The 22107-nt window shown below is 40.8% G+C and overlaps 1 protein-coding gene across 5 annotated transcripts in view; it reads right to left on the minus strand.

Annotated features, from left to right (window-relative positions):
• LOC118382565 (dipeptidyl aminopeptidase-like protein 6) overlaps window positions 1-22107 on the minus strand; it is a 337979-nt gene that overhangs the window by 79410 nt on the left and 236462 nt on the right. For all 5 annotated transcript variants that reach the window (XM_052503586.1, XM_052503605.1, XM_052503594.1 and 2 more), the window contains one exon: window positions 11131-11245. In XM_052503586.1, the coding sequence (XP_052359546.1) occupies window positions 11131-11245 (115 nt within the window). The remainder of the gene's footprint in view (window positions 1-11130; window positions 11246-22107) is intronic.

Genomic DNA, 22107 nt, shown 5'->3' on the forward strand with positions numbered 1-22107 from the left:
CTCCCTAATGTTGTGAGGTGCGTCCGGGAGTCCGCACCTTAGGGGGGGGGGGGTTCTGTCACGCCTTGGTCATAGTGTTTTGTGTTTTCGTTATATATTTGGTTAGGCCAGGGTGCGACATGGGTTTTAATGTTGTGTTTCGTATTGGGGTTTTGTAGGCATTGGGATTGCGGCTGAGTAGGGGTGTAGCATAGGTTTGGCTGCCTGAGGCGGTTCTCAATCAGAGTCAGGTGATTCTCGTTGTCTCTGATTGGGAACCATATTTAGGTAGCCGGGGTTTCACTGTGTATTTCGTGGGTGATTGTTCCTGTCTCTGTGTTAGTGTTCACCAGACAGGCTGTATAGGTTTTCACGTTCCGTTTGTTGTTTTTGTATTTATTATAGTTATTTCATGTATCGCGATCATTCATTAAAGAACATGAGTAACAACCACACCGCATTTTGGTCCGACTCTCTTTCGACAAACGAACTCCGTTACAGGCTGACTAAATACTTTTTTGCCCCACTGTAACTATCTTTCTTCTAGTGTTTTTAACTACCTTTCCTCTAGTGTTCATAACTATCTTTCCTCCAGTGTTTTTAACTATCTTTCCTCTAGTGTTTATAACTATCTTTCCTCTAGTGTTTATAACTATATTTCTTTACTGTTTATAACTCTTTCCTTCAGTGTTTATAACCATCTTTCCTCTAATGTTTTTAACCTCTTCAACCTATGGGGGCGCTATTTCATTATTGGATAAAAAAACGTGCCCGTTTTAAGAGCAATATTTTGTCACAAAAAGATGCTCGACTATGCATATAATATAATAATAATATATGCCATTTAGCAGACGCTTTTATCCAAAGCGACTTACAGTCATGTGTGCATACATTCTACGTATGGGTGGTCCCGGGAATCGAACCCACTACCCTGGCGTTACAAGCGCCATGCTCTACCAACTGAGCTACAGAAGGACCATATAATTGACAGCTTTGGAAAGAAAACACTCTGACGTTTCCAAAACTGCAAAGATATTATCTGTGAGTGCCAGAACTGATGCTACAGGCAAAAACAAGATGAAACTTCAAACAGGAAAATAGCAGGATTTTTTAGGCTCTGTTTGCCAATGTCTCCTTATATGGCTGTGAATGCGCCAGGAATGAGCCTGCCTATTCTATCGTTTCTCCAAGGTGTCTGCAGCATTGTGACGTATTTGTAGGCATATCATTGGAAGATTGGCCATAAGAGACTACATTTACCAGGTGTCCGCCCGGTGTCGTTTGGTGAAATTGCTGCGTAATCTACAAGCTGCACACAGTCATCCAGTGATTTGAGAGGAGAGAGGAGACTTCCACGAACGATATATCATGAAGAGATATGTGAAAAACACCTTGAGGATTGATTCTAAACAACGTTTTCCATGTTTCAGTCGATATTATGGAGTTAATTTGGAAAAAAGTTTGGCGTTATGATGACTGAACTTTCTTTTTTTTTGGTAGCCAAACATGACGCAGAAAACGGAGCGATTTCTCCTGCACAAATAATCTTTCAGGAAAAACTGAACATTTGCTATCTAACTGAGAGTCTCCTCATTGAAAACATCCGAAGTTCTTCAAAGGTAAATGATTTTATTTGAATGCTTTTCTGGTTTTTGTGAAAATGTTGCCTGCTGAATGCTAATGCTAAATGCTACACTAGCCTGCAATAGCTATCAATACTGTTACACGAATGCTTGTTTTGCTATGGTTGAGAAGCATATTTTTGAAGATTTGAGATGACAGTGTTGTTAACAAAATGCTAAGCTTGAGAGCTAGCATATTGATTTCATTTCATTTGCGATTTTCATGAATAGTTAACGTTGTGTTATGCTAATGAGCTTGCAGATAGATTTACACAATCCTGGATACAGGTTTTTTTCGAAGCTAAACATGACGCAGAAAACGGAGCGATTTGTCCTGCACAAATAATCTTTCAGGAAAAACTGAACATTTGCTATCTAACTGAGAGTCTCCTCATTGAAAACATCTGAAGTTCTTCAAAGGTAAATTATTTTATTTGAATGCTTTTCTGGTTTTTGTGAAAATGTTGCCTGCTGAATGCTAATGCTAAATGCTACACTAGCCTGCAATAGCTATCAATACTGTTACACGAATGCTTGTTTTGCTATGGTTGAGAAGCATATTTTTGAAGATTTGAGATGACAGTGTTGTTAACAAAATGCTAAGCTTGAGAGCTAGCATATTGATTTCATTTAATTTGCGATTTTCATGAATAGTTAACGTTGTGTTATGCTAATGAGCTTGCAGATAGATTTACACAATCCTGGATACAGGTTTTTTTCGAAGCTAAACGTGACGCAGAAAACGGAGCGATTTGTCCTGCACAAATAATCTTTCAGGAAAAACTGAACATTTGCTATCTAACTGAGAGTCTCCTCATTGAAAACATCTGAAGTTCTTCAAAGGTAAATGATTTTATTTGAATGCTTTTCTGGTTTTTGTGAAAATGTTGCCTGCTGAATGCTAACGCTAGCTATCAATACTGTTACACAAATGCTTGTTTTGCTATGGTTGCGAAGCATATTTTGAAAATCTGAGATGACAGTGTTGTTAACAAAAATCTAAGCTTGAGAGCTAGCATATTGATTTCATTTCATTTGCGATTTTCATGAATAGTTAACGTTGCGTTATGGTAATGAGCTTGAGGCTGTATTCACGATCCCGGATCCGGGATGGCTCGTCGCAACAGGTTAGCCATCTTTCCTCTAGTGCTTATAGCTACATTTTGACTGGTGTTGTCAGGACCCGGTTACGAACCCGGGTCTCCGGAGTGAGAAACAGTCACTTAACCAACTGAGCTACGAATAGTCGGCAGAACCCAGAAGATGAGGCAGACACAGCAGTACTTGAGACGGTGTATTTAATGAAGTAAAAAGTGAAGTTCTTCAGGAAAACATGTAACTCCACAACCTCAAAAGGAATCCTACAAGAACAAAGGTAATCCTCCAAGACAAAAAAGGTAAATCCACAAAAAGCCTCAAAAGATACTCAAAAAACAAACAAACAAGAACAAAAAACAGAATTCCACAAGAGAGTCCACCGGGAACAACAAGAGTTCTCAGAGTACTAGGGCTGGGTGCTAACATACAAACACAGAGCACAGAACAGAGGAAAACAAAGGGTTTAAATACAATCAGGGGAAACGAGGCACAGGTGCAAATAATAATGGGGATCAAGGGAAAACAAAAGGTCAAAAGGCACAATGGGGGCATCTAGTGACCAAAAACCAGAACAACCCTGGCCAAATCCTGACAGGTGTTTATAACTATCTTTCCTCTAGTGTTTATAACTATCTTTCCTCTAGTGTTTTTAACCATCTTTCCTCTAGTGTTTATAACCATCTTTCCTCTAGTGTTTATAACTATCTTTCCTCTAGTGTTTTTAACTATCTTTCCTCTAGTGTTTTTAACCATCTTTCCTCTAGTGTTTATAACTATCTTTCCTCTAGTGTTTATAACTATCTTTCCTCTAGTGCTTATAGCTACATTTCAACTGGTGTTTATAACTATATGTCCTCTAGTGTGTATAACTATTTGCTCTAGTATTCATAACCATCTTTCCTCTAGTGTTCATAACTATCTTTCCTCTAGTGTTAATAACTCTATGTTGGAGGACAAGCACCAATGGGTGCTGCATTCCTCTATATGGTATATTTATGTGACGTCATTAAGCCTTCCTTTGTACAACACATGCGGTGAAGATACACGCTCAAATAAGGGGAGCTGTGAATAAGGTTTATGGGGGAAAACTCAATTGGTGTTACTAGTGACACGTCCAGATCTATTCCCTTCAGTGACAATGCTATTCAAAACACTGACAAATCAAGACGGAATACATGAGTATTTTCAACACAATGTGATCTGCAATTACATCTTCACAACTTCTCTGTACACTGTCCAGTCAGGGTGATGTACTATACTTCTCAAGAAATGAATATTAAGACTAAAGCCCTCTAGGCTCTGGTTAAGATCAATAGATGATCTGATCAGTTCAATGGGCTGTTGTATTTACACTAGATGTCTGGGGTAGCCAGATTAATTTCCTCATAATTCAAATCATATGATCTGATCGCATGAGCTCTCCGTCTGCCGTGCAACTCTTTTTCAGATATTAATATCAGGGCTGAAAAAAAAGCTTCATGCAATAACCGATTTGTTTTAGTTTCCATAGCGGAGATATTCACTCACTTGGTGAGAATAAGGAGGTGATCTGTAGATGAGGGAATTGTAGCTAAACCTTGGAGGGAATATTTACAGTAGTGACTCTCCAACTTGAGGACATGGACATCTGATGAAGACCAACGTAGTGCATATGAAAGGTCAAAGGACAAATTAAATGTTTAAAGGAATATTGCTTTTAGAATTAACTTAATCAAACAAGAGTTTTGAGGTTAGTTTATTGCTGAGTGAAGTGACACTAAGTTTAGAAGCAACCTGAGACAAAGTCATATTTTCAGTACCAAACCCCATCACTTGATGCTCTCGCACAGGTTGCAATAATAGAAGCAATCTTTTCTGCCCTTTTATTACATAGAAGTACTACTTCAGCACAGATATAGATTAGATAACAATGTTAGGTCAGAAAACCTCAACCTTTCTTTATTGTGTCCAAAGGCAAAGTCAGAGAAAAGTGCATTTGAAGATAAAATAGTAAATCCATTAAAGCTGATCCCCTGGGTTTTTAAAGTAACGGCGTTCGGCGCTAAATGCTATCCTTGTTTGGCCAAGACAGTTAGAATTATTTTCCAGTCTTGAATCTGTACTAGCCTGCCGAACTCTGGAGCCCTGCCGTGTGCGGAGCTGGGGGAGAGATGAGGCGAAGAGATGAAGAAGGAGATGAAACCAGCATGGGGTCTGGCTACCCGTTGGGGATGGCCTATTAAATATGCTTTGTTTTTTTCCGTTACTAGTTCAATCATATCTTTCCTCCACCATCCACCCCCTCCCTACCTGCAATGAGATAAATATTAATATGTTCTGCATCTTAAATTCACAAGCGTGCTGGAGCTTAATAGCTATTTAAGACGTGTGCAAGAGTGATGTGAGTGTGGCGCCATGAAGGTGTGCATGGGAATGTAGGAGGGTGAGAGGTGGAAAAGGCACACCGAGAAGAAGGTTAGTGTTTCTCGCCATGAATCTTGTTCTGGAGGCAACTGTCAAGGCTCTCGTCGTAATGAGGATCGGACCAAAACGCAGCGTGGTAAGTGTTCATGATTCTTTATTAACCAAAACACTTGAACAAAATAACAAAGTGAAAAAAACGAAACAGTTCTGTAAGATGCATAAACTATACAGAAAACAACTACCCACAAAACAAAGATGGGAAAAAGGCTGCCTAAGTATGATTCCAAATCAGAGACAACGATAGACAGCTGTCCCTGATTGAGAACCATACCTGGCCAAAACATAGAAATAAAGAAACTAGAATGCCCACCCTAGTCACACCCTGGCCTAACCAAAATAGAGAATAAAAGACTCTCTATGGCCAGGGCGTGACAGCAACTCTGCAGTGTTCCTAAAATCAGATTTTAAACCTAATCCTAAACACACTGCTAACCCTAATGCATAAACTTAAATTAAGAACCAAAAGTTCATTTTTGTTTTCCAGATTTTTTACAATATAGCCAATTTTGACTTTGCAGATGGCCCGTTTAGCGGAAATCGCTCAGTTCCACCTTCAGGACAAGACTCATCTCAATAAACGTCAACCGTCAGAGAAAAGCATGTACACAGATAAATATTAATTGTCATCGTGGTCATTCAACACATGCATACTTTCACAAATGAAAAGATGATGTAGTCACACACACACACACACACACACACACACACACACACACACACACACACACACACACACACACACACACACACACACACACACACACACACACACACACACACACACACACACACACACACACACACAGACAGAGAGCTGGGTCAGAGGACAATTGTTCCTACAGAGTCTCTTATGTCACATCTTTCCCTGTTCCCTTGGTGATCATGTCCGTGTTCAGAACTGCGTCTTTCCTCCCTTGTTTCCTGGAGGTAAACACAGATCTATCAGTGACTGTATAGGTAGGTGAAAGCAAGGTTATCACCCTCAAACTGACACTTTTTTTTCTCATCGTAGCAACTCTCGTACAGACTCAGGAGAGGCGAAGATCGAGAGCCGTGCGTCCTCCGAAACACAATCCAGCCGAGCCGCACTGTTTCTTGACACAATGCCCGCTTAACCCAGAAGCCAGCCGCACCAGTGTGTCAGAGGAAACATCGTACACCTGGCGACCGTGTCAGCGTGCAATGCGCCCGGCCCGCCACAGGAGTCGCTAGAGTGTGATGGGACAAGAACATCCCTGCCGGCCAAACCCTCCCCTAACCTGGACGATGCTGGGCCAATTGTGTGCCGCCCCATGGGTCTCCCGGTTGCGGGCAGACAACGACAGAGCCTGGACTCGAACAAGGATCTCTAGTGGCACAGAGATGGCCTTAGACCACTGTGCTACTCGGGAGGCCCCTACTAAGACAAATTTAATCAATTAAAATCAGTGATTACTTCAAGGAAGGTAGAGAGGAAGAATGCATTTCTGAATTATTTGAACAGGGCCAGTTCCTTCTTCACCAAGACAGCTCACGGGAGGTTCCGAGACAATCTACACATTAATCCTCTCAAATGATCACCACGCAAGCAGTCATAACCAACGTGTTGTGGCCGCCTGTCGCGCCCAATTTGAACACAAGACTCTGTGCCACACATGTTCCCTCTCCGGGTTTTTAGAAGCAAATTGCCTTATTAACACACACCAATGAGCAGTCACAACAACAAAAAAGGAAAATATGGTCCCTGTAAACCAATCATACTGCATCTGTGGCGGAATGTACATGGATTGGATGTTTGTAAAAATGTTACTTACATTTTATGTTGTGTGTGTCAATGTGTGTACATTTGTGAGCGTGTGTGTGTGTCTGTGTGTGCACCTACTTAGGTCTGGAGGTCTGTTGAGATTTGAGTCCCTAATTGTTTTACAAGAGTTAAGGAAACATTCCCTAGAAGCCATATCAGTTTTCCTTTATCAGGAACTATAACCTGCAGCCATATTAATATAAAAAAATGATATGATAAAGTTATATTATTATATATTATGAGCATCAATCACTGCGCGTATAATCTCTTACAGATAATAGACCAAAAATGAACAGGAAATAAAAACAAACAGAAGGCAACTGAAACCACATAAAACCCATGTATTTTCCTCTCCCAAACATCAAGAAATAACACTTTCTTGGAATTCTAGCGTCTGCCACTTGAGTTCTGTATGATTGCAGGAGTCAGTGTACAGTGACAGAAGTACCTATTCTAGGCCAGTAACTGCCTTTCCCAGGAAGAGCTGGAGGCAGAGACAAGGGGTATGCAAGAGCAGCAGCTCCAATGACTGGATGGGTCTATTTTCTCCTCTGACGACCTCAACGAGCTGTCAGCATGTCAGTTAATCAGTCAGAATGTCAGCCAGTCAGTCAGCATGTCAGCCAGTCAGTAGTCAGTCAGTCAGCATGTCACTCCTCAGTCACATAAATACTCCAATCCCTGAAAGACAGTGGAGAAACCTTGACCCACTTGTATTGACGTAGCGAGCATGTGCCATCCCTGTGGTACTAATCGATCTGTGACTTAGATACAAAAGAGAGCAGCTTGTCATTGTGAGTGAAGAGGGAAGTTAAGGTTGTGAAAACAAAGTGCTTGTCAGGAGCCAGTGTTTTTACCCTGATGTTTGGCAGGGAAACATGTATCAACAAACTTCTGTTCGTGAGTGGGAGAAGACCTGCCATCTCAATGCATAACCACATTCATCCTCCTTTACTGTAACTGTGGGGTACAGATGGATCAGTTGTCTTGTTTAAATTACTATTTACTGCAATGAGCAGTACAGAATAGTTTCAGAATAGCAAGGGGCTGGACTACAGGTTGTGCAGTATGTTCAGGGAATTGGACTCCCATCTCAGAAACGTAATCCTTAAAAAATACACCACACTCAGTCAAAGCAATGTATTGGTCTTCAAGGAATCACTTTAAATAATTGAAAGCCAGATGAAGAATAGAAGTGTAGAATCACTCAGCCCCATCATCCGCTATTTGTTTTGGGTTGTTGTGCATACCTAATTAATCCACTAAGTTTCATAAAGCCTCTTTTTATTAACCAAGGGATTTTTTATAATACCATTTGATCAAATAGCCCTCCAAACTCCCAGGAATGGGCAGTCTATGAGAGCCCAGTGGGATTCCGTTTGTGAAAAGACTTGGACCATAAACGGGAGTTCTGCTTGGGCACACTGTAGGAGTTGGGAGGGAGGCGGGGGGAGGATTTAGGGAGGGATGCAAGCTGGAGATGCCACCTGTCCAGTCTCCACAGCCCCTTCGGACTCCCACTGTCCCCCTCTGTTCCAGAAGGCAGGCCAGTACTGGCAACCCAAATGGACAGAGGGTGTGAGGGAGTCTGAGACTAGAAAAGGCAAAGGCAGAGGGGAGCAGTTTGTGCCAGAATATGGTTTAGCACTGCCAACTCCAGACACATTGCCCCAGACGGCGTTCGATCCCCGGATACTCCATGAAGCCTGTCACTTTCACCTCTACATTTCCCCTCACAGCAGTTTCAAAAATACAGCTCTTAAAATATGAGAGGAGGAGAACAGTTCACTACAGTAGGTGCTGACAAGGTGCGAGACCCTTTGGCATCTGGTACAGTACAGTACTCTAGTACTGCAGCTTAAGTTGGTCTACTGTACTCCATCTACCACTGGGTAGTTCACTACAGATTCAGTTACCTGTAAACTACTATGGATTGAGAATTGTGCTAATGAAAGGTTGAATGTCTTCTGTGCTTTATGCCTTTCACGGTAAGCCATATAACGCATGCTCATAACTCATTTCTCTTCGATACAGTTGGTTTGGTGGGCCCATTCATCGGATGAAAAATATTGAGGTGGATATTGAAAAACTATAGTATAATTTAGGCTGGTAAATCAAGGTTGGAAAAGTCCAGATAAAACTCTGATAGGAAATACAGTATGCCCACATGTTGACTGTAAAGACTCCACCAGTAGAAGTAATTAAAAGAACACAACAGCTCTACATGGTAATGACTGTTAGTGATTAACAATGTGATTAGCCAGTTCCACATGGGATTTGACATCCAAATGAACATATTTTATCAAAGCTAAACTACCGATTCGAAACACTGAATATACACTATAGTAATAATAATAATAATAATAATAATATTAATATATGCCATTTAGCAGACGCTTTTATCCAAAGCGACTTACAGTCATGTGTGCATACATTCTACGTATGGGTGGTCCCGGGGATCGAACCCACTACCCTGGCGTTACAAGCGCCATGCTCTACCAACTGAGCTACAGAAGGACCATGAAATGTGGCTACAGAAGGATAGTGAAATGTGGGGGGGAAGGCTACCTGTTTTGATTATGAAAATATAATAATAGACATAGGAAAAAATACAGTTATCCATTTTCTTCAAAAGATTAAGAAAATTACTTAAGCATCTGGTTGAATGTCAAAAGTTATTTTTAATCAACTTCCAAGCAAAACATTCAAAAGCAAAGTTGTAGTCATTTTCTTGACCTGATCCCATTCCAGGGGGAACTATTTGTAATAATTACCAGTCATGTCAATACTTAATCAAGGAAAACTGATTATTGTCTCAGAAACTTGGTTATACCTCCAATATATTGGCAGTTATACTGATCAATATGGCTTCTATTGAATATAAAAGCACTTCAAGGGGCTCCATGAGCTAAAAAGAAGATGGCCTATTGATTTGCTTTTCATGTAAATCTTCCCAAACAGGTCTTAAAGGTCATTCTGACTGTTAGAGAGGCTAAGAGTGGCTTCGGAAGAAAGACCAGGGAGTCCAGGTCTATGGAAAATATATGTGCGCCTTCTGCGAATGTCACCGCTTATAGAAGCAAGTCCGCAGAGGCGTAGCACAGTTTGGTGCGGTCCCTGCAAAAAAACACATGTATATATATTTTTTAGGATCTTTTTCTTTGTCATGGGGCAGAGAGAAAAATTTGCAGTTTTATAGCTAATCTCACGCTATTTTACCTATTTTTCCATGAGGCTGAGAGAAAATGCTTGCCTGGCTCCCCAAGTTCTTGGTCTGGCCAAATGCTACGCCACGCCCACGGACGTTAGCTTCTTCTCCGCATTTTGAATATGTGTCATTGGCTTTGATATTCTGATTGGTTAGAGATGATCCAATTGCTGATACCTTTGTTTTGTACAACACCCCTCATTTTGACATCACCACAAACAACTTCAATGTTGGCAGTCTCAGACTGAAGTATGTAGTGAACATAGTGTAACGTAAGAATTCAGTTTGAGTCGTAAGGCATAGAAAATGTTGCCGTTTTAGAGATCATTTCCTGCTAATCTTCATATTTTGCCATGAGGCTGAGAGAAAATGTAGCAGTTTTAAAGATAATTTCCTGTAATTCCCCCTAAAAATCATGGCTTGTGACGTTTTCATATGCTATCTAGGGGGCCGAACTCCCCCCTCCCCAATAATAATAATTGAATAGATCTTGCATGGACTGTGGGGGTTTGTGCTATGCCAGTGAGGGTTTGGGAATAAATATATGTTACTGTGTGTGACATTTTTATAAGTATACCTGTGAGAGACTGGGGCACTATATGTAACACTGTAAATTGTGTTTGTGTAAGTGTTTGTGAGAAAGTGCACACACGCAGGACTCTCCAACTACATGCAGTGAATATGTTTTGTGGTTACGAGAGAGTACAAGGCAACTGCACTGCACCTATCAGAGCAATACTCTGAGACATGTAAGACATTGTGACCCAGGGTGCATGTTAGAAAAAATCTGTCGATATGCCCTTGAGCAAGGCACTTAACTCTAATTTGCTCCAGGGGCGCCATACTATTATGGCTGACCCTGTACAACAACATGTGTATTGTTGTACACGTGTATTGTTGTGTTTTTTCCTTTTATACCATATCGTACGGGAGTCAAGCCTGTCTTCCCTCCCCGCCCCCCTCCACTCCCCACCTACCTGGTGTCAGCAGGATGACTGAGGTGACGATCAGAGAGCAGATGACCAGAATGACCAACAGGGCAATCGCAATTCCCTTCCAGTTCCTCTGAGGAGGGTTACTCCCCACCAGCTCCTGGTCAGACAAAACAGACAGAGAGAAACACACGGTCAGAAAGAGAAAGAGAGGAGATAGAAATTGAGGAAAGGAGAGTAAACAAGGTGAGTGAACAAGAGAAAGGTTGTGGAGAGGAAGAGAAGCAAAAGGAGAAAGAAATGAGAAGTGGGTAAGGGAGAGAGATAATGGACTGATACTGTCTGTTAGTATAAAGAGTAGGGGGAAAGAGGGAGTGAGAAAATTGTACACAAATAACTAATAAAAGGAGGAATGGAGGAGATGTGTGTATGTGGGGGGTTATCAATGAGGCGAGGGGTCAGCGGCCATCACTGGCAAATGAATGTGACAGATAGAAAATGAGCTTTCGGAATATTGGTAACTTTGGTGGGTGAACGCTGTCAAGAGGCTTTCTGTTCTAAAAATAATTGGAAATTATGGCGCAACCTTGAGCCATGTTTTGGGAGAAAACAAATGAATTATATATTCAAGGTTTAATATTAAGTGCAAAATAAAATGTTAAAGTATCAATTTGACAAACAGTCCCTGCTGGGTATGGAGTGAGTGGAATGAGAAAAGGGTTTTCAGCCTTCCCCTTTTTGCACCAACAATAATCCTTATTATTGATGATTTATTAAAAAATGTACTATGCCAGTAGAATTATGATTGATAGTGGTAGCACTCAATAGATCTGTCCTCATAAATGTATTGAGGCTTATACCTGAACAACAGCAGCAACATCAACAACAACATGAAGCATTGGCTTACAGCAACCCCAAACCTAAAAAAATCTTAAACAAAGATGAAAAGAAAGTTGGACATTTCTATAGTTCAAGTCCAATAAACAAAAACAACCAAGCTAGGAGAGTCTTTTAAAAGGTAATTGAAAGCCTAAAACATTAGCTGCATTAATAACTTTTTAATTAGTTTACGGTAGGGGGGTAAAAAGTCCTGAGCAGAGGACGTGCAGAGAGGATCTGTGGCTAAGGTCTTAATCAATAGTCCCCCCCCGCAGGCTGGTCTACAAGGTAAGCCTTTTTGTGACCTCTTTCCCTCCTTAATTGAATGGAGTGGCAGACATCATTAGCCTGGAGAGAAGAGGAAGAGCAGGGGGCTTTTTACCACACCACCCATTACACACACTCATTAAAACCAGCAACCTGTTTTCCCACAATCCCCAGTGGCAGTCTGGTGAAACGGGGGTGCTTTCGCAGGGGTCACTGCCGAGGGCTCGTCACGCCAGGCGAGAGGAGTTAGTGGACTGCGGTGTAAACAACACTGATTCCACAGAAGCACCACAAACACACTACAAGTGCCATACTGTTTTAGTTCTATCCAGCCTGAGTAGACCGCTTTAGGATGTAGATACAGTAGGACGCCAGCCAGACATACTGTATCCCTGCCATTGAGCAATCTCGTTTTATCAACTTTTGCTTAAAAGACATTATACTCCAAAATGAGTGAAAATTAAATGATGTTGACATTTGAAATATAATTTCCACTTTAAAAGCATTATAACCATAGCCCAACTGATGCAGCATAGTTGAAGCATTGGGTTGCCCATCTGCATTAACCTAATTGAAAAACCCAAATGCTACAAGCATACAGTGCATTCGGAAGTATTCAGACCCCTTGAATCTTCCACATTTTGTTACGTTACATCCTTATTCTAAAATGGATTAATAATTTTAAGTAGGTTTTCCCCCTCATCAATAACCCATAATGACAAAGCAAAAACAGTTTTTTTGTCACGTCCTTACCATAGAAAACCATAGAAAACCTGTATTTTAAAGTAGGTCAGGGCGTGACTAGGGTTTTTTGTTCTAGTTTATATTTTCTATGTGGGGTTCTAGGTTTGATTTTCTATGTTGGTAATTTGTATGATTCCCAATTAGAGGCAGCTGGTTATCATACTGAAGTAGCATTTTTTCCACCTGTGGGTTATGGGGTATTGTTTATGTATAGTGTGTTTGAGCACTACGTAGTCACAGGTCTTTGTAAGTTTTGTTATTTTATCACTGATAAATCCATTATAATTGCATTTTTCTACGGCTGGCCATGCTTTCCACCTGGCTAGCCCTACCCTGGTCAACAGCACTGTACCCCCCACAGCAACTCGCCCAAGCCTTCCCCATTTCTCCTTCTCCCAAATCCAGTTAGCTGATGTTCTGAAAGAGCTGCAAAATCTGGACCCCTACAAATCAGCTAGACAATCTGGACCCTTTCTTTCTAAAATTATCTGCCGAAATTGTTGCAACCCCTATTACAAGCCTGTTCAACCTCTCTTTCGTGTCGTCTGAGATTCCCAAAGATTGGAAAGCAGCTGCGGTCATCCCCCTCTTCAAAGGGGGGGACACTCTTGACCCAAACTGCTACAGACCTATATCTATCCTACATTGCCTTTCTAAGGTCCTCGAAAGCCAAGTCAACAAACAGATTACCCACTATTTCGAATCCCACCACCCACTTCTCCGCTATGCAATCTGGTTTCATAGCTGGTCATGGGTGCACCTCAGCCACGCTCAAGGTCCTAAACGATATCTTAACCGCCATCGATAAGAAACAATACTGTGCAGCTGTATTCATTGACCTGGCCAAGGCTTTCGACTCTGTCAATGACCACATCCTCATCGGCAGACTCGATAGCCTTGGTTTCTCAAATGACTGCCTTGCCTGGTTCACCAAATACTTCTCAGAAAGAGTTCAGTGTGTAAAATCGGAGGGCCTGTTGTCCGGGCCTCTGGCAGTCTCTATGGGGGTGCCACAGGGTTCAATTCTTGGGCTGACTCTCTTCTCTGTATACATCAATGATGTCGCTCTTGCTGCTGGTGAGTCTCTGATCCACCTCTACGCAGACGACACCATTATGTACACTACTGACCCTTCTTTGGAAACTGTTAACAACCTTCCAGACCAGCTTCAATGCCATACAACTCTCCTTCCGTGGCCTCCAACTGCTCTTAAATACAAGTAAAACTAAATGCATGCTCTTCAACCGATCGCTGCCAGCACCTGCCTGCCCGTCCAGCATCACTACTCTGGACGGTTCTGACTTAGAATATGTGGACAACTACAAATACCTAGGTGTCTGGATAGACTGTAAACACTCCTTCCAGACTCAAAAATCAAACATCTCCAATCCAAAGTTAAATCTGGAATTGGCTTCCTATTTCGCAACAAAGCATCCTTCACTCATGCTGCCAAACATACCCTCGTAAAACTGACTATCCTACCGATCCTCGACTTCGGCGATGTCATTTACAAAATAGCCTCTAATACCCTACTCAATAAATTGGATGCAGTGTATCACAGTGCCATCCGTTTTGTCACCACTACCCACCACTGCGACCTGTATGCTCTTGTTGGCTGGCCCTCGCTTCATACTCATCGCCAAACCCACTGGCTCCAGGTCATCTACAAGACCCTGCTAGGTAAAGTCCCCCCTTATCTCAGCTCACTGGTCACCATAGTAGCACCCACCTGTAGCACGCGCTCCAGCAGGTATATCTCTCTGGTCACCCCCAAAACCAATTCCTCGTTTGGCCGCCTCTCGTTCCAGTTCTCTGCTGCCAATGACTGGAACGAACTACAAAAATCTTTGTTTTGCTTTAAGCACCAGCTGTCAGAGCAGCTCACAGATTACTGCACCTGTACATAGCCCATCTATAATTTAGCCCAAACAACTACCTCTTCCCCTACTGTATTTATTTATTTATTTTGCTCCTTTGCACCCCATTATAACTATTTCTACCTTGCACATTCTTCCACTGCAAATCTACCATTCCAATGTTTTACTTGCTATATTGTATTTACTTTGCAACCATGGCCTTTTTAAAAATGTTCTGCCTTTACCTCCCTTATCTCACCTCATTTGTTCACATCGTATATAGACTTATTTTTCAACTGTATTATTGACTTTGACTTCGTTTTACTCCATGTGTAACTCTGTGTTGTTGTACGTGTCGAATTGCTTTGCTTTATCTTGGCCATGTCGCAACTGTAAATGAGAACTTGTTCTCAACTTGCCTGCCTGGTTAAATAAAGGTGAAGAAAACAAAAAAAACAATTGTTTTAAATTTCACTTGTTCATTAAAAGATGTGGAACTATACTCACGCTGCGCCTTGGTCCAACCATCATTATTACTAACATTGTGACATTTTTAGAACATTTAGCAAATGTATTAAATAAAAATATGAAATATGACATTTACATAAGTATTCAGATCCTTTACTCAGTGCTTTGTTGAAGCACCTTTGGCAGTGATTACAGCCTCAAGTGTTGACGGTGATTTGGAAAGGCACACACACTTGTCTATATAAGGTCCTACAGTTGACAGTGCATGTCAGAGCAAAAACCAAGCCATGAGGTCAAAGGAATTGTCCATAGAGCTCCGAGACAGGATTGTAATCGAGGCACAGATCTGGGGAAGGGTACCAAAAAATGTCTGCAGCATTGAAGGTCCCCAAGAACACAGTGGCTCCATCATTCTTAAATGGAAGAAGCTTGAAACCACCAAGACTCTTCCTAGAGCTGGCTGCCCAGCCAAACTGAGCAGTCGGGGGAGAAGGTCCTTGATCAGGGAGGTAACCAAAAACCCAATGGTCACTCTGACAGAGGTCCAGAGTTCCTCTGTGAAGATGGGAGAACCTTCCAGAAGGACAACGACCCTAAGCACACTGCCAAGACAATGCAGGAGTGGCTTCGGGACAAGTCTCTGAATGTCCTTGAGTGGCCCAGCCAGAGCCCAGACTTGAACCCGATCGAACATCACTGGAGAGACTTGAAAATAGCTGTTCAGCGATGCTCCACATCCAACCTGACAGAGCTTGAGAGGATCTGTAGAGAAGAATGGGAGAAACTCATACCCAAGAAAACTGAAAGGCTCTAATCGCTGCCAAAGGTGCTTCAACAAAGTACTGGGGTCTGAATACTTACGTAAATGTGATGTTTCAGTTTTTTATTGTTCATACATTTTCAAAAAAGCGGTCTGACTATTTCCGAATCCCGAAAGTATTCAAATCCCTTGACTTTTTCCACTTTACGTTACACGTTATGTTACAGCCTTAATCCATAATGGATTAAATCGATTTTGTTCAACAAAATCCTCCTCAATCTACAAACAACACCTCATAATGACAAAGCAAAAACCTCAGAGGCAACACTGTAGAAGCGCCTTTGGCACTGATTACAGCTGTAAATCTTTCTGGGTAAGTCTCTAAGAGCTTTACAACCCTGAAATTCATGCTGTAACACAACCAAATGTGGAAAAAGTCAAAGGGTATGAATGCTTTCTGAAGGCACTGTACATACTATGCTGTTATATACTGTCTATCTTCAAGTAAACTACAAGCCAACCATTAACGTTTTTTTCGCATTAATGCGTTCTGACCGATGCCGAGGCGAACACACCCATACCAGAAACCTTAAAATAATACAGTCCTTTAGCCCTCCACTACACTGCCCATTATCTTTTCTACATATTTTATATCTGGTTTTAGTCGTTTAAATTTGCACTGCAAATATTTTACCATCCTGAATTGCTATTTTTGTATCACATTTTTTTGAGTGGCGGCAAGGATTTAAATATAGGGGAAACCCTGATTGCCCACTGCGTACAGTTAAAGGAGCACTGAGTATGATTTTGCCAATATGAGAGGACAAATGTCACACTGTTTGAGAACAGATTAGGGAAAGTATTCTGAAAGTATTCAGAACCCTTGAATTTTTCCATATTTTGTTACGTTACATCCTTATTCCAAAATTAAAATACATTGTAAGAAATCCTCATCAATTTACACACAATACCTCAAAACATGTTTTTAGAAATGTTAGCAAATGTATTCAAAATTATATACAGAAATATCTCATTTAAATATATAGGGGAAACCTTGATTGCCCACTGCGTACAGTTAAAGGACCACTGTTAAAGGACCATGATTGTGCCAATATGAGAGGATAAACATCACACTGTTTTGGAGAACAGATTATGGATTTGACATTAGACCCAATATAATACCATAACACCTACACAGTAGCATTCAATTCTAACACATCAGGGTTGGCACACACACACAATTATTCATAACACACATGAAGAAAGACACTAAAGTCACAGCAGACTCCACAGCTTTAGACATATTCCGCAAACAGAAGAAAACAACTACTTGATAAGATCTTCACTTCTCAGCTTCAGAAGGCAACAGAGAAGCAGAGAGATCAGAGAGAGAGAATAGAGGGGGTGCATTCTGGTCTGGGTCATGTTTATCAATTGAGACTTTACCCTGGGCAGTACTGCCGGAGTGCCTGGGCCTTGCTTCACACCAGTAACGAGTGCAGGGCTTCTGCTGTGACAAAGCGTGAGCATTGTACTGTAAACAGCCCGTGTGTAGTCACAGCTGACTAAACAAACACATCAATATACAAAAACGCTTGTGGGGCTAAGATGATCCAACGCTGCAATACAATTTGAAGTCTTTTAATTTGGCATAATTATGACTGCGGGCTGGAGTCAGTCCCTAGTTTTATTTTTCCATGGATATGCTCTCCCGTGAAAGTCCGAATCAGATGTTTACTGTGTTTAGTAGTACATTTTTTAAAATACTTTGCCAATTGGTAGAACCTGATTGAACTTGCAAATACACTTTAAAAAGTATTGCTTTTGCATGTTTGAGTCAACATGTGACTGTCACTAGGTTTAATTGATTTTCGGTGACGAATGATAACACAGCCAAAACGGAGTGACATTTTTAACAGCTAGAAGATATTGGTCAGCCAGGTTATCTGAAAGAAGAAATATATTCCCATCTCTGATCAGTATAAAGTTTTTTTTTCTCATACTAAGAATTGTACAGCATTTGTGCAATCTAATAAACACCAAATAAACAAGAGGAGGTAGAAATACAGACGTTCCAGCATCAGGTACTATGAGCAGCGGACTTCACTGACAGGTTGTAGTTTAATCAATATTCAACCGCCTTGAGAAACATGTGTTACTCTAGAGAAGAATGTTAGCTACACTGGAACCTCTCCCTCCATATGAACCCGAAATCTCCAATGAAAGCTTCCCAGCCTGTCGACAATATCAGTTCATCTCTGTGTACCTTCCAGCTATATTGAATGAAATTAGGGGGAGTTTTCAATAATCACTGAATGAATTCTGGTCTGGATTGAGAGTCTGCAATGGTAACGATCACTGTGCATTAACTCATGCAGTGAGAAACAGTGCTGTGCTGGGTATTGTGGAGCCCATCTCATGGGGAATGTTCTCCTGCATTCAAAGCTGCCAGTGTGCATAGCTTCATGAGCTTATCATTCTGAACAGTTGCGATGTCTGAAACTTTGTAGGAGTTGTGTATAGGAGGCTGCATCAATAGCGCAAAACCATAAAGTACTCTTTCCACAGCAGTATTGCCTCAAACTTTGTATTGCCAGTTTTGTAAATTGTATTAGTTTATCCTCTATTTTACTCATGACCATCATTGTACTAATACACTGTGGAATTCACCACAGGTTTGGACAAATATATATCTCCCCCACATATTGTGTAGGCACTACAGAACATGAATTTACACTCAATTTAGAAGAACATCAAATTCAGCCCCCGAGGCTCCAAATAATATAAAATGGGCTATGTAACCCTAACCCTAACCTAACCTCAGCTAAACCAGAACTACTGTGACTGAAATTCAGTGGTAGAAAAGGTACCCAATTGTCATGCTTGAGTAAAAGTAAAGATACCTTAATAGAAAATGACTCAAGTAAAAGTGAAAGTTACCTACTACTTTAGAAAAAGTCTACAAGTATTTGGTTTTAAATATACCTAAGTATCAAAAGTAAAAATACAGAAAAGGTCTTTATATTAAGCAAACGAGACGACACCCGTTTCTAATTAAGAACAGCCAGGGGCACACTCCAACACGCAAACTTAATTTACAAATGAAGCATTTGTGTTTAGTGAGTCCGCCAGATCAGAGGCAGTAGGGATGACCACTGATGTTCTCTTGATAAGTGTGTAAATTGGACCATTTTTCTGTCCTGATAAGCATTCAATATGTAACAAGTACTTTTGGATGTCAGGGAAAATGTATGGAGTAAGAAGTACATTATTTTCTTAAGGAATGTAGTGGAGTAAAAGTTGTCAAAAATATAAATAGTAAAGTACTGATACCCCAAAAAACAAGTTAAGTAGTACTTTGAAGTATTTTTACTTAAGTACTTTACACCACTGCTGAAATGCCTTTGCTAAGAAACAGGAAATGTACAGTGTTTCCTTGACATAGTAACAGAGTGGATGCAATAAACAGAAAATACATCAATGCAATTTTCATGTCTTATTATCTTTAATTGTCACACACATTTGTGTTTATTCAACTGAGTGGGACCTGAACACACCAGTTTCTTTATACATTCAAAGTGGAGTTTACACTTGCAGCCTAAGGCTTTGTGATCTCAAAGCATTAAAGAAAGCTTAACTTGCTCGGTCAATTTCCCTATCTAGGGGAGAGAAGGGGCTCAATTTATTCCTGATGCACTCTAATGTGTCTGAAAACGATGTTCAAAGGGTATCGGCCAGGCAGGTCACAAATGCTTGGCAATAACCTATGGAACAGCCTGGGAGGGCCAAGACAATTATTTTGTGAAGATAAGCCTTCATCCATCTCAAAGAACATGCAATTTGGTGGCAATTTTCCATTTAGTTGGAAAATAAGATCCCATATTAATTTGATGTATTATACTGGACAAAATAGCAGTCATTTCAAGCCTGCCTTTGTGTCACAGTCTAGAGAAGAATCTCATTCTCAGTCCATTTGCTCAATTCCTTTATTCTCCTATTCATCTTTTAGCATGTGGACTTCATCAGAGGGTTCCCATGAATAGAAACCTTATCCTGAAGCTTTTAGCTCTGAAAGGTTGGTTTTTATACTAGCTCTGCCACAGAACAGGCATACTGGAGTACAAAACAGACAGAAGAGAAAATGGAGTAACACATCTGACGCTCTATTTAGATAGTCAGCTTGTACATAAATCACCCGCATGAAAATTAACGGTTTCCTGTTTCTTATTGTCAACCATCATAGTATATTCATATCAAATGAAAATGTACATTAAGAAAGGCGTGATCAGATGGAAGAAATTACGAAGAGTTGTTCTCTTGAATCAAATATAGGTTACACTTTCTCCTGAGAGACCATCTGAAGGGAACCTGTGAATTAAGTAACAATTTTGCCATCAAAATGTATGGCCAATCCAATTAAGGGAAACATTAAAGTCCAATGTACTGGTGATGACTAGTGATGAAATAATGAGCCCTCACTGACACATAGAGTACTGAGGACAGCAACACAGGTGCTCCCTCTGGCTAAGTCTGGGAACTCTCTCCTAGAGCTTCCTTCCTCCTCACAGTCACGTGTTATAACACAGTTTACTTTACCACACAGGAGTATTTGTCCTTTGGGGTTAATATAGAAGCACACAACCAAAGAATGATTAACAAGATCCCCATAGCCTCATTTCCTCTCGAACCGAAGAGTTGGGAGTCTTCCTCCTAATTAGCTCAAAGTCAAGTCCAGCTAGGGAGTGTAGTTCTCGAAAATATGTTATACATTCCAGCATAGATAAGGTAAACTGAACTAAATACTGTCCTTCAGCGGTGAAGACATGGTAACATTAATAAGGACTTCTCAGATGAGACGTGAGTCTTACACAATAGATAAAAACTGCATGATAGGCCTATTTAGGACTGCAGTAGCAAAATACCCTGTAGTGTGTTAATGTATTCATTATGAACAAGCCTAAAAATAATATACTCTACTGTATCTATATATTGGATCATGGAGTGATGTATGTGATTAGGTCAATTGTTAGATGTGGACTACATCCCATATAATTTCTGGTTGGCCTCCACTTTTCATACTATGACACAACACTGACACAATCTGAATAGTCATTCAATACCAGCTTCTATTAACTCAGATTGTGGACTCAGAGTAATGTTGGGCGATATCCAGATCTTCATACCGTTTCTGTTCCATACTGGGGTATACGGTATTACTGGAAGTGCAAACAAGTGGCGCTATTTCAAAGCTATTTACACAAAAAACAATTTAGGCAACAGGGATCTTGATCCAGGAGGGGATTGAATGTCTCTGCTGTAACCAAGAAGCTTGATCTTGACATCAAGCCACTTAGCTAGCAAGTTAGCAAACCAAATGCTGGAGCCCTGAGCTGGATATCATTTATTTGACACATCTTACATTTCTTATAGCTATACTTATCTTACCACACTGGAGTATTTGTCATTTGGGGTGCACCCCCATCGCTATTTTGAAATATAAAGTTAATACCATATACCAGGATATTGCCCAAGCCTAAATTTCACAGTACAGTGAAACTATAGTCCCTCAGAACTATTGTTGGCTACATCAACGTTTTTACAGGTAGGCCTATAGACTATAATACGCTACCATTTCCAATATGGAAAGATTCTTATATCTAGAATATCTTTAACGCCATATCTGATTTCAAAAAGTGCTATCTGGAATGGCTTGCCATTAGAGATACTGGTCTCCTTCCAGGCTGATAAATGGTAGTCTTTGGCTTCGATTTCTCTGAATGTGATGATCCATAGATGTGGCTCATTAGGTGGGCCCCACCAGCATAAAGAGTATCGAGCATAGACCAACCATCTCCAACGGGGCCTCTGGAAACCTCACTTAGTGATCGATACACAGTGTCCCCTTTATTATCCACTGGTTACCTCATCTTTTCTCCAATCTCACAAACTCATAGAACTTCTGAAACAGTTCAGCAGATTCCTCAGCCAGAAGGCAATTACACTTCCAGTGCCCAAGACTTTGTGAGCTCTCTAAACACGGCAGCTAAC

Source organism: Oncorhynchus keta, chromosome 4 (genome assembly GCF_023373465.1).
Source record: "Oncorhynchus keta strain PuntledgeMale-10-30-2019 chromosome 4, Oket_V2, whole genome shotgun sequence".
Taxonomy (NCBI): Eukaryota; Metazoa; Chordata; class Actinopteri; order Salmoniformes; family Salmonidae; genus Oncorhynchus; species Oncorhynchus keta.